Below are 13,057 nucleotides of genomic sequence, written 5' to 3' on the forward strand. Positions count from 1 at the left end.
ATAGCTCTTAGTCCATTTCCTTTCAGGAAACTCTTTTCCTTCTCTCAGGGGGTGTTAATGGCAAAGATCTCGGCCCCATCAATGAGTGGTGGATCACTGGCTTCGATGGAGGTGAAAAGGCTCTCATTGGCTTCAGCACCTGTAAGTATGTGGCCAGCGTGGACTGTTCTCGGATATGAAAGGGGCCTTCGCTCCTGTCTTCCCTGGGGCCTGGTTGGGCTTTGGTGGCAAGTCTCGTGACCATGTGGGAATGCTCTTGGGTTCGACTGGGATGGCCTCTTGTGTTAGTTACAGCTGGCCCCAGAACTGACCCTCCGCAGAGATGAGCAGGTCATATTCTTGCAGCTCAAATGCAGGCCAAGTTCCAGAAACCAGAGACGAGTGAAAAGAAAGCCACTCGGCCGGTCTGTCCTCTAGCTGGCTCAGGCCACTTGTGGATAAGCTCACTCTGATGGCACTTTGTATCTTTTTGACACTGGGTATAGAATGACTTTTCGACTGTTCCGTAAGCTTCATGGACTCATCCCTGCCCTTTGGCCACTGTGGCTGCCCTCAGGTTCAAACTGCTTTTTAAAATGTCTTCTGGGGGCTGGCCCGGTGGTGCAGCAGTTAAGTGTGTATGTTCCGCTTTGGTGGCCCGGGGTTCACCAGTTGGATCCCGGGTGCGGACATGCCACTGCTTCGCAAGCCATGCTGTGGCAGGCATCCCACGTATAAAGTAGAGGAAGATGGGCACGGATGTTAGCTCAGGGCCAGTCTTCCTCAGCAAAAAGAGGAGGATTGGCAGTAGTTAGCTCAGGGCTAATCTTCCTCAAAAAAAAAAAAAAAATGTCTGCTGTTCACTGCAGCGTTTGCCGAATACATCCTGATGGACCCCAACCCCGAGTACGCCCCAATGTTCAGCGTGATGCAGGAAAAGATCTACATAAGTAAGATAGTCGTCGAGTTCCTGCAGAGCAACCCTGACTCCACCTATGAGGACCTGATCAATAAGATCGAGGTGAGACGTCTAGGGTCTTCGTAATCTGGGAGTCACACCTACTTACAGGCAACGTAGACGTTTCTAGAAAACTCGAGTCTAGAATCGGCAGAAACCGTTCTTCAGTTCCATCAGAACAGTTTTGCTTCGGCCTCAGAGAAACTTCTCGTGTTTTTCTTCTCTTAAAGACCACCGTTCCCCCTTCTGTGCTCAACCTGAACCGATTCACAGAGGACTCTCTTCTTCGACACGCCCAGTTCGTGGTGGAGCAAGTGGAGAGTTATGATGAGGCTGGGGACAGTGATGAGCAGCCCATCTTCCTGACCCCCTGCATGAGGGACCTCATCAAGTTGGCCGGGGTCACGCTGGGAAAAAGGTAAGGCTGTGGCGGGAATGAAACTGAGGACCCGAGCCCAGAGGAGGCGGCCTCCCGCGCGGGGTCTTCAGCCCGCTGACACGAGGAAACTCTCCCAGGCGAGCCGAGAGGCGGCAGACCATTGGGCATTCTGCCAAGGAGAAGGACAAAGGCCCCACGAAAGCCACCACCACCAAGCTGGTCTACCAGATCTTTGACACCTTCTTCGCAGAGCAGATCGAAAAGGACGACAGAGAAGATAAAGAGAACGCCTTCAAGCGCCGGCGGTGCGGCGTCTGCGAGGTACCCTCCCTGCGCCGGGCTCCCCACGCGATCCGGGGGACCTGCCGCTTTCTCTCTCACTGCGCAGATTGGACCCTGAAAACGGGAGCTGGGAGAAGCAGTTAGTGACCCCAGGGACGAACAGAGGGATAGGACAGCTGTTGAAAGAGGCGCTTGGGCGTCTTGCCATGATGCCACTGTCGTGGACTGAGGAGCCTGGCCCCTGGGTGGCGCTCGCTCTGCTGTGTCTCCCTGTCTGAAGGCCCCAGTGTGAGGGCAGCGGCGGGGACATCCTCCCGAGAGCGTGCCGTGTCCCATGGTGTCACTTTCCAGGAAAGCGGGGACTTTGGCCTACTTGGATTTGAGGCCTCAATAGACCTCTCTTCCTCTGAGTCTTATGTATGTTCCCTTCACTGTATGTTTATGTATGTTCACCGGTGAACCCCTGAGCCTGGGCCCAGAGAGCGGCTATATTGTGGTGTCTTTTGGCTTATTTTGGATGAAAACTCAAATGAGTTTTCAGGTTACAGCGGCTGCCTCCAGAGCCGCCCTGTGTTCACCCTGCCCCCGGCTTCAGAGTGTCACCATTTGTCCTCAGCGGCAGCCTGCCCACGAATTCATGTGTCCTCACCTTGGTTTTGGTTTTACATTTTTTCATCTAGCACTTGTGTATCCAAGCTTTAAATTGTTTTTTAAAATACACGTAATGGGTATCTTCCGCAACTGTCGTTTTGATCCAGGTAGATCTAGTTAACTCCCTTTGACCATTCTGTAGTCCTCCACTACATGAATATCCCAAGTTACCCCTCGATGGCGGGCAGCTGCCTATATCAGAAAGCAGGTGGCGGCAGCATCCTTCGACCAGGCTTCTTGGGTCTTTCTCTACTTAGAAGTAGAATCGCTGGGATGTGGGTTATAAACTTAACGTTCATCTAGAACACTGATTGCCAAAGTGGTGGTACCAGATTATGCTGAACAGCGTCTTCTCCATTCCCCACACTTGTCCCAGCACCACGTGTCAGGCTGCTTTACCTTGGCCAGTTTGGCGGGTATGAGTGATAGCTCGTTCCTACTCTTATTTCTTATTCTTGTAATGAGGGGAATTGTACAATTTTTAAAAATTGTTATTCCGGGGGCTGGCCCGGTGGCATACTGGTTAAGTTCGTGTGCTCTGCTTTGGCGGCCCGAGTTTGCAGGTTTGGATCCTGCGCACGGACCTCCGCTACTTGTTAAGCCATGCTCTGGCGGTGTTCCACATATAAAATAGGAAGACTGGCACAGATGTTAGCTCAGCGACAATCTTCCTCAAGCCAAAAGAGGAAGATTGGCAACAGCTGTTAGCTCAGGGCCAATCGTCCTCACCGAAAAAAAAAAAAAAAGGAATTCACCAAAAAACTGGTTACCAACTGTCGCTAATGGCTGTTGGATTCACCTTTTAAATATTTTACAGGTTTGTCAACAGCCCGAGTGTGGCAAGTGTAAAGCCTGTAAGGATATGGTCAAGTTTGGTGGGAGTGGACGAAGCAAGCAGGCTTGCCAAGAGAGGAGGTAGGTTTGCCCAGCGCTTGCTCTCGTGGCAGAGGAAGGTGCCAGCTGATGGCACCTGGGCTGCGGCTGGGACTGCTGGCTTGAAATGTGCGGGGCAAGCAGGGTTCCTTTGTCGGTCCCCAATACCTGACTAAAACAGCCCCTGGTAGGGTTTTCTTGTCAAAGGGGCCTTGCTTATAATAAGTGACTTTCTAGGTGTCCCAATATGGCCATGAAGGAGGCAGATGACGACGAAGAAGTGGATGACAATATCCCAGAGATGCCGTCACCCAAAAAAATGCATCAAGGGAAGAAAAAGAAGCAGAACAAGAATCGGATCACCTGGGTTGGCGACGCCGTGAAGGTAATGCTGGAGCCGGCTCCTGGCGGTCTCAGTGCCGCCCTCGGAGAAGCACCTTGTCTCTGGGGTCTCGCCGCCAGACCCTTTCTCGAGCAGCCTGAAACCTGCTCGTCTGCCCGTGAGGAGCAGGGCTGCCTGAGAGGCCGCGGCCCGTGACCAGGTGCCAGAAACACATTTTGCTTGTGTGCTTGAGGCCTCGGTTTCTCTAACGTTGCAGAATGGGTATTTTGCACAGCTCGAGGTGGGTCAGGCTGGTTCCCCTTGAAAGCTTGTTTTGACGAGCGCTGTCAGCCCCCCTGGCCTGGGAGGGGGTGTTCTCAGGGCACTAGCAGATGGCCTCGTGGTGGTTCTGTGGTCACCTGCCTGTCTAAGGCCCGGCTCCTTTGTCAGAGCTGGGGAGCGAATGCCCTCTCGGCGTGGTGTCCTTGATGTCCATAAGCTGAGGATACGGTTGGCTCGCTCATCCAGCATGAGGCCGCCCCCTGCCAGGGCGGTGCCAAGGCTCCAGTGCGGAGGACAGACACCCACTGTCCAGCGAGTGGAGCGCTGGGAGGGGGTTGGGGCCCCAGAGGCTTCCCCGGGGAGGTGACATCTGAGCAGAGCCGGCCACAGGAAGCTCTGGGGAAGAATCAGGGCAGGGGCCCTGAGGTGGGAGCCAGCCTTCCTTGGGCGAGGAGGGGAACGAGGCCTGTGTGGCCGAGGGAGGAGCTGGGGGTAGGATGTGGCACATGCGGTCGTGCCGAGCACGGACCCTCACACCATCCCTAGCTGAGACTCAGCTCTTGTTTTCAGACTGATGGGAAGAAAAGTTTCTACAAGCAGGTCTGCATAGACTCGGAAACCCTGGAAGTGGGGGACTGTGTCTCTGTTATTCCAGACGATTCCTCGAAACCGCTGTACTTAGCCAGGTCAGTATCCTTCCCCGTACTTGGCTTCAGCACCCACTTCCTCCTGAATGAGCAGGAGATGCCTATTTTGCAAGAATAACACAACAGCTCTTTGCCCTAGACTAAAACCCAAAAAACCCCAAAACACGCAAGTTCCCTTAAGCAGATGCCAACTAGATCTGCCAGGCGAGTTAGTAACTTTCGGCTGCCCCCTCGGCTGCCCCCAGGGTCACGGCGCTGTGGGAGGACAGCAGCAACGGACAGATGTTCCATGCCCACTGGTTCTGCGCCGGGACGGACACGGTCCTCGGGGCCACGTCGGACCCACTGGAGCTCTTCCTGGTGGATGAATGCGAGGACATGCAGCTTTCGTACATTCACAGCAAAGTCAAGGTCGTCTACAAAGCCCCGTCGGAGAACTGGGCCCTGGAGGTGAGTGCGCGGCGCCCGTTGGGTGCACCCCCCTCACTGCGTGGGGTTGTGGCTGACACAGCATCCTCGTCCCCAAAGGGAGGCATGGATCCCGAGGCCTTGATGGCGGAGGACGACGGGAAGACCTATTTCTACCAGCTGTGGTACGATCAAGACTACGCGAGATTTGAGTCCCCTCCAAAAACTCAGCCGACAGAGGACAACAAGTATAAGTGAGTGCCGGGACCGGGCTCCGTGTTGTCCCCTCCTCTGGGCCCATCTGACGGCGCTCGAGGGCGCCACGCTTCTGTGTGAATCGCTCTGGCTCCTCACGAGCTCCCACCTGCTGGCTTTGTCCCCCTGTGCCCTCTGATCGTTTTCCTTGCTGCCCAAAGGCCCTCCTGGCTTGTTGGGGTCGCTGTAAGTGGACGGACAGCCTGGGCGCAAGCTGCCTTTGAAGGCTCACGTCCACAAGCAGGCGTCTTGCCATCTTAAGCCTTTTTGCTCTTCCTCAGCATTAGTGTCACAGACCGTGGCGCATTTGCTTTCATTTCTTGGGTATTTTCTCTCATAAGTGTGATCTTTTGATTCCTTCTCATCCTAACTGGTGGGTGACAGCTTCTAGGGAGGCCTGATTGGTTTTTTGTTTGTAATGCTTAGCGCCCCATCCCTTCCTTTCTAACCCTTGTACCGCCCTTGTCCTGACTAAGGTGGCGCCGATGCCTCCAGAGCGTAGTAGCACCCACAGCGTGAGGCTGGCGGGGTGGAGGCTGGGGGCACTCGCATGGCTGCTCCTGCTGTTTCTCCACTCAGCCTGGGGCTGGCTTTGGACCTGATCTCCGCGTCGAAGGCAGCCTCGCGCTCTCCTTTAAGGGCCCCTTAGTCAGGAATGACGGTGGATTTCAGCCGTTATAGAGTTAATAGCCTGGGCCTCTGACCATTTGAGCTCCTCACCGAGCCACTCTGTGCGTTCTCACTCGCGGTGTCTTCACCATATCCTAGACAGTGTGTGGACGTCTTAGCGTTTTCATATCACATACTCAAAAGTGGAGTTGGCTTGTCATTTTCCCGTGGTGCATGCCGTCTCTGGGCTCTGGTCCCAAATATGCGCTCTCCAAGCGTGAACCTGAAGTACAGGACGGCCCGTTCCTTCCAGCATCTACGCGTATCTTCTCCTGGTCACCGGCGTTTCTGGATTAAGCCAGCGGCTGCTGCCACCGTCCCTACCAGCCATCTCAGGCTCCTGTCTCTGTCCTTCGCTCCTTCAGGTTCTGTGCGAGCTGTGCGCGCCTGGCTGAAATGAGGCAGAAGGAGATCCCCAGGGTCCTGGAGCAGCTCGAGGACCTGGACGGCCGGGTCCTCTATAGCTCGGCCACCAAAGATGGCGTCCAGTATCGGGTGGGCGACGGTGTGTACCTCCTCCCCGAGGCCTTCACGTTCAAGTGAGTGTCCCCTCTGCCCAGGTCAGGGCCAGGAGCGCTGGGCCAGGACGGGGTCACCTTTGTGACGTCCCGCACCCTGCACCCCCAGTACCAGCCGTTGCCTGAGCTGTCACGTTAGCATCTGGCGGTCAGGCAGGGTCCATCTGTCCACTGTCGGGTGAAGGCGATTCTGTGGCCGAATGAGGCTGTAAGGGAAAGCGTCACGTGACTTCTGTGAAAGAAGTCAGACAAGAGAGCCCGCTGGTTAAGAGAGTGCCAGGGTCAGTGGCAGGCCTGTGACCAGCCACGAGGCTCCGGGGCAGAGAGCACGACCTCTATGCATGTCTGTCAGATGCAGACAGGAGCATCTTGCCTGCCAGGTGCTAAGATTAAATGAGTTTAGTGCTTAGCACAGTGTCTGGCTTAGAGTGAAGACTGAATGGTGCGAGTTGTGGTTCCCATCCCATTCCCACGTGAAGTATCAAGCAACTTCTTTGCGTGTCACAGGCTTGAGGCTCTTCAGGGAAAAATCAGAGCCACAGGTCTTTTCCACACTTGATCCATTCTTTGTTCATTCTCAGAACTAGGGCCTGGTTAGAATGAAAACCCACATTTCCTGAACATCCCAGTTTCCCGACTTGCAGATCCATTTTCCTACAGTCCCGATTGGAGGCCAGTCCCCAGCCTCAGTTTACTTACTGTGAATTACAAAACACAGCGGGCAGGTGTCCTTCCGGCCTCGCCCAGTCGGGGCACGTCACCTCCTCTAGCACCAGTTGTCCTTGGTGCTGAAGGGGAGGACTCGCCGTGGCGCTGTGTGCCGGCTGCTCCTGGCACAGCGGAAGCATCTACAGAGATGCTCAGAGGCCCAGGGCACCCACGGTGGCCGCCTCCCTCAGTCTTGGCAGGCAGTTCCGATGACCCGCTTTACCTCAGTAGTCGGGCCAAATTCGGCTTGCCCAGACCGCCATCTGCTCCCCCTGCATGTCCACTGTCACCTCTGGGTCAGCCTCGTCAGGAGAGCATAGGTTGTGCCATGGCAACAAACCCCAAACCACCAGCGTTTACTTCTGCACTGTGTCCATCATGGGTCAGTGGGGGGCTCGGCCTGTCGCATTGCTCGGGGACCTGGCCTGCAGGAGCCGCCAGCCTGAGCCAAGGAGACGCACGGTGGTGGCTCCTGACCCTTCAGTGCTCCCGCCTGGGAGAGCTCGTGCATCTCGTCTGCTCACACTGAGCGGAACAAGTCCCGTGCCAGGAAGTGCGGTCCTGCCACGTGGCCGGGAGTAGGGAGCTGGGGTATGGGAACAGCGCTGGCAGCCGCGACAGCCAGCAGGGCACAGGTAGAGAACGCTCCTTCCCCAGCGTGGGGGATCCATCTTTCTCGAAGTCTTTTGAGGGGCCTTAGCTGCGGTGGTTTATATCAGGCGTGTGAATGTCAGTGGTTCTTGTTCCCCGTCAGCCGCGCTCACTCAGTTCCTTTGAAGGGTTAATAACGCTCAGTTATGCGGGTGCTCGCTCCTCTCCAGCATCAAGCTCTCTAGCCCCGTGAAGCGCCCACGGAAGGAGCCTGTGGATGAGGATCTGTACCCGGAGCACTACCGGAAATACTCTGATTATATCAAGGGCAGCAACCTGGATGCCCCCGAGCCGTACCGAATCGGCCGCATCAAAGAGATCTTCTGCATCAAGAAGAGCAACGGCAGGCCCAACGAGACAGACATCAAGATCAGACTCAACAAGTTCTACAGGTCAGTGAGGGCCTGCTCTCTGCCCGGAGGCGGCAGACTCTTCTAGAAGGCTCTGCCTGGAGCGGGGTTGTAACGCGGCGCACACAGTGGTTTTCTGAGAGGTAGACGGGCTGGTTTCCAGGTGTTCCTGATTACCTGCTGGGCGCTGGCGGTGACTGTGGATATGTTTTGTGGCCTTGCTTTTATGCCTTTATTTTAAAGCTGCAGAGTTCTCTCTCCAAAAGAAATCCTCAAGCAGAAGGCCAGGATGTGCCAAAGGCAGGGGTGGAAGGTTCTGGGCTCTGCCTGAGGCCCCTAGGGAACCTCGAGTTCTGCCCTCCCCTCTCCCTCCCCCTTCTTTTTTTTTTTTTTTTTAAGATTGGCACCTGAGCTAACATCTGTTGCCAATCTTTTTTGTTTGTTTTCTCCTGCTTTTTCTCTCCAAATCCCCCCAGTACATAGTTGTATGTTTTAGTTGTGGGTCCTTCTAGTTGAGCTGTGTGGACGCTGCCTCACTGTGGCCTGATGAGTGGTGCCATGTCCACACCTAGGATCCGAACCGGCGAAACCCTGGGCCACCAAAGTGGAGTGCGCAAACTTGACCACTTGGCCATGGGGCCAGCCCCCCACCTGCTTCTTAAAAGGGGCAGGTAACTGGTGTTCTTGACAGCGGGCCCATTTTACTAGCTGCCGTCATGGGCCCAGAGAGCAAGCAAACCATTCACTGAGTTTGTTGCAAAGAACCCTACTTGGTTGGTAGCGTTCACTGTCAACTAAGGGGGATAGTGGTCATGCCGACCTGACCGGGGGGCCGTGGTCATTACCCATTGATCTTCCGAACACCCTGGGAATGTGCGCCCCTTAATTCGCGTTGTCAGCGCACAGCGAGAGAGAAGTCTTAAAGACTTGTGCTCGCAGGCCGGAGAACACGCACAAGTCCACGCCGGCGACCTACCACGCGGACATCAACCTGCTTTACTGGAGCGACGAGGAGGCCGTGGTGGACTTCAAGGCCGTGCAGGGCCGCTGCACCGTGGAGTACAGCGAGGACCTGCCCGAGTGCCTGCAGGCCTTCTCGGCCGGCGGCCCCGACCGCTTCTACTTCCTTGAGGTGGGCTGCGCACCTCGGCAGGGGGGACGTGGCTCAGACTCGCAGGACCTAGAGAGCAGGACCCAGAGGACGCAGTGAAAACATTCGAGGTTCTGGAACGCTTCTGGCTTTTAAAGTACAATAGAAAAGGGAACGTTTGAGAGTCTATGTGAAGACAGTGAGGCGGCCTCCGCTAGCCTGATCGGTGGCCTGGGGTGAGTCAGACAGGTGCCCTCTGTCCTTCCGCCTGGCGTCTGTGCCCAGGGCCACAGACCCAGGCAGCTGGCCAAGAGAGGGTCCAGGAGTCTGTTGATTAAGCTGATTGCTTTTAGCTGGTCTGGACGGTGGCCTCTCTGTGGTGTGCCATCTTAGCTGCTCCCTGGCCTGTGTTCCACAGGCTCTGGCGTGGGTACCCTCATCCGACAGCAGGCTCTTGCCGTAACACCTTTGCCTGTTTCTAGAGTGAGCAGTCCAGGTTCTTAGAACAGCGGAAGTTTTGGTGTCAGCCACGTGAAGTATTTATATTAATGGAGTTGTTTCGTTTTCACTGTAATAAAATCCCAGGACTCCTGGTGGCTAACTGCCAATGGCCCTCTTCAGGGAGAAATTAAGCAGATCTTCATCTGATTAACTTCCTGACTCCTCTGTGTTAGAGGGGCGACCAGTGCGTTTCTCTGTCAAACTCCTGTGGGTCTTTCCTTTCCAGGCCTATAATGCCAAGAGCAAGAGCTTCGAAGATCCCCCCAACCACGCCCGGAGCCCTGGGAACAAAGGGAAAGGGAAGGGCAAAGGTACGTGCGCCTCCCAGGGCCTCTGCGGCGTCGCGGGAACCACTTCCCGTGAGCACGCTGGCCTCCTCCCTACCCGGCAAGGCCGTCTGCGTCCACAAGGTGTTTAAGGAGCGTGATTAGGACTGACTCCATTCTGTCTGTGGCCTTCTCCTCCAGGCAAGGGCAAGGCGAAGTCCCAGGTGTGTGAGCCGAGTGAACCCAAGGCGGAAATCAAACTGCCGAAGCTGCGGACCCTGGACGTGTTTTCCGGCTGTGGGGGGCTGTCGGAGGGGTTCCACCAAGCAGGTGAGCGCTAGGTCTCTGCGCCACTAGGCAAACCGGACCAGGCGGCTGCTGCCCAGAAGGCCTCTCTGGCTGTGGTCAGGGTTCTGACTCGAGTCTCATTCAAGGGGGTTCAAAGCGCATCTCTGTCCTCGTGCCCTGCAGGCATCTCTGAAACGCTGTGGGCCATCGAGATGTGGGACCCCGCCGCCCAAGCGTTCCGGCTCAACAATCCTGGGTCCACGGTGTTCACGGAGGACTGCAATGTCCTGCTGAAGCTGGTCATGGCCGGGGAGGTGACCAACTCGCGCGGTCAGAAGCTGCCTCAAAAGGGGGACGTGGAGATGCTGTGCGGCGGGCCGCCCTGCCAAGGCTTCAGCGGCATGAACCGCTTCAACTCTCGGACATACTCCAAGTTCAAGAACTCCCTGGTGGTCTCCTTCCTCAGGTAAGGGCCGCAGAAGCCCCTCTGTGTTCAGGGCTGCCCGAGGGTGACCGGACAGCCAGCCTGGGGCCACGCTGCTGGCTGTGCCTGGGGAGCAATAACCGCGTGGCTTCCCCACTGCTGAAGGCCGTGCCGTCGGCACATCCCCGGCTCGCTGTCCTCTGGGGACACTTTGAGAGCCGGGAGCTGCAGTGTCCACAGCCAGAGGGCGGACCTTGGGGAGAAGCTTCTAGTAGAGTAGAGGGCTCTCCCTCCTGTCCGTGTCTGGGGGTGACTCGTGGTCTCCCGCCTCCCGCAGCTACTGTGACTACTACCGGCCGCGGTACTTCCTGCTGGAGAACGTCAGGAACTTTGTCTCCTTCAAGCGCTCCATGGTGCTGAAGCTCACGCTGCGCTGCCTCGTCCGCATGGGCTACCAGTGCACCTTCGGCGTGTTGCAGGTGGGCCCTCCCGGGGCGGGGCCGGGGCCAGGAGGACGCTGCCGGGAGGGGGCTCGGCAGTCCCTGGACTGCGGACTGTCCCTCACCAAAAATAGGGTAGAAAGGGACAGGCTTTCAGGGGCCTCCCGGTGATGGAGCTGTTAAGTTCGCATGTTCCACTTTGGTGGCCCTGGGTTCCCAGGTTTGGATCCCAGGTGTGGACTGAGCACCGCTCATCAAGACACGCTGTGGCAGCGTCCCACATAAAGTAGAAGGAGATTGGTATAGATGATAGCTCAGTGACAATCTTCCTCGCAAAAAAAAAAGTGGAAAAAAAAGAAAAGGGCAGGCCTTGAGTGTGGGACCTGCAGGGTCAAGGAAGGGGGAGGTGGCGCTGTGCCTGCCCCACCACTGCAGCTCCTGGCATTTAGATCCGAGAGGCTTAGGGCTGGGACCGCCTCAGTGTCTCCCTGGGAGCTGCGTCCTCCTCTGCCCAAGGAGGGGCTGCATGCAGGGGGCTCTTGGCTGCCTCGTCTCCAGCGTGTTTTTTCAATGGGGAATGGTGCTGCCAACTGGGGGGTTCTAGGTGGCGGTTGGATCTCCACGGAGGGGTGGGCGAGGCAGGGTGGGCGGAACGATGCGTAGACCGAACTGTTACTTAGGCTAAAAAATAAGTTCATCCTCTGGGTGGGCGTACCTGTGTGGAACTCCCTGGAGGAGGTGGAGGGTCCCACTTGAGGTGGCTTCAGTGGTTGTGCTTGCAGGGACCAGGATCTGGGGTGATCAGAGCAGAAGGCTTTATCTGGAAAGCAGCCACTCTGGACATACCTGTTCAGTAACTGTTGGCACAACAGAAAAATGAAATGGGTACCCAGATGGAGGGGAAAGTGGCGGCTCCTGGCGCTCTGTTCCCCAAGTGCCGAGACCATGGGGCCCTCGCAGTGCTCTCCGCCGAGCTGGAGGAGTCTCCGCGGGGTTGCTCCCATCCTCTCTGGTGGCCACCACGGGGCGTCTTTTGTTCCTGATCTGGGTCCGCTTCCTCTGGTGAGGAGGGACCCTGCTGGGGTACCCAGGGGCTCTCCAGGTGAGCTTCGCACCAGCCTGCCACCCCAGGAAGCAGGTGCTGCTGACCCAGGAGCTCGGTCCGGCTGGTCAGAGGTGCCCACTGACCTCGTGTGTGTGGCCCTCCCACGTGCAGGCTGGACAGTACGGCGTGGCACAGACGCGGAGGCGTGCCATCATCCTGGCTGCGGCCCCCGGGGAGAAGCTGCCCCTGTTCCCAGAGCCTCTGCACGTGTTCGCGCCGCGGGCCTGCCAGTTGAGTGTCGTGGTGGACGACAGGAAGTTTGTCAGCAACATAACCAGGTAGGGGCCCTGTCAGCCCTGCTCCCATGCGCTACCCCGGAGGTCTGTTGGCCGGTCTGTCAGGAGGCCTGAGCCGAGGAGCAAGCCTTGGATGGCACAGCATCCAGCCCGCCATGTAAGCACTGTGCCCTCTGTTCTTGAGTTGTGAGCCCTGCATGCAAAGCAGCGGCTGGACGCCCGGCTGCAGTCACAGGGAGAGCCCCCACTCCAGCCTGTGCCCTTTGTAGACGGGGTCTGACAAGAATAGTCCCCGTGTGACGGCGGGTGGCCCTTTGCCCTCGAGCTGTGTGTCCTCTCTCGAGAAGGCAGTGCTGGGAGTCACGCCGTGGCAGCTGTGACACGGGGACAGCAGCGGTCTGGCTCCCGGGGGTGCCGACTGTCTGCTGTGCTCTGGCGCAGGTTGAGCTCAGGTCCGTTCCGAACCATCACGGTGCGGGATACGATGTCCGACCTCCCCGAGGTCCGGAACGGGGCGTCGGCGCTGGAGATCTCCTACAACGGGGAGCCCCAGTCCTGGTTCCAGAGGCAGCTCCGTGGCTCACAGTACCAGCCCATCCTCAGGGATCACATCTGTAAGGTAACGGTGCCCCAGTAGGCTGGGGCCCCTTCCACCACCGGCCTGGCTGGACTCGTCGCCTCACAGGAACGGACTGGTGGTCGCAACCCAGCCAGGGTTTGGGGTGGGAGCGCAATCTGGTCCCAGCCCCGTTCCAGCTTCTCCTCCGCCCTTGGC

The 13,057-nt window shown here is 57.3% G+C and overlaps 1 protein-coding gene across 9 annotated transcripts in view; it reads left to right on the forward strand.

Moving 5' to 3' along the window:
- DNMT1 (DNA methyltransferase 1) overlaps positions 1–13,057 on the forward strand; it is a 40,951-nt gene that overhangs the window by 24,663 nt on the left and 3,231 nt on the right. For all 9 annotated transcript variants that reach the window (XM_023645449.2, XM_023645450.2, XM_070273119.1 and 6 more), the window contains 18 exons: positions 49–141; positions 849–1,000; positions 1,168–1,355; positions 1,454–1,637; positions 3,067–3,164; positions 3,360–3,507; positions 4,297–4,412; positions 4,619–4,823; positions 4,902–5,035; positions 6,071–6,244; positions 7,753–7,974; positions 8,872–9,064; positions 9,750–9,834; positions 9,991–10,119; positions 10,261–10,543; positions 10,839–10,980; positions 12,158–12,324; positions 12,724–12,901. In XM_023645449.2, coding sequence (XP_023501217.2) covers positions 49–141; positions 849–1,000; positions 1,168–1,355; positions 1,454–1,637; positions 3,067–3,164; positions 3,360–3,507; positions 4,297–4,412; positions 4,619–4,823; positions 4,902–5,035; positions 6,071–6,244; positions 7,753–7,974; positions 8,872–9,064; positions 9,750–9,834; positions 9,991–10,119; positions 10,261–10,543; positions 10,839–10,980; positions 12,158–12,324; positions 12,724–12,901 — 2,891 coding nt within the window. The remainder of the gene's footprint in view (positions 1–48; positions 142–848; positions 1,001–1,167; positions 1,356–1,453; positions 1,638–3,066; positions 3,165–3,359; positions 3,508–4,296; positions 4,413–4,618; positions 4,824–4,901; positions 5,036–6,070; positions 6,245–7,752; positions 7,975–8,871; positions 9,065–9,749; positions 9,835–9,990; positions 10,120–10,260; positions 10,544–10,838; positions 10,981–12,157; positions 12,325–12,723; positions 12,902–13,057) is intronic.

Source organism: Equus caballus, chromosome 7 (genome assembly GCF_041296265.1).
Source record: "Equus caballus isolate H_3958 breed thoroughbred chromosome 7, TB-T2T, whole genome shotgun sequence".
NCBI lineage: Eukaryota > Metazoa > Chordata > Mammalia > Perissodactyla > Equidae > Equus > Equus caballus.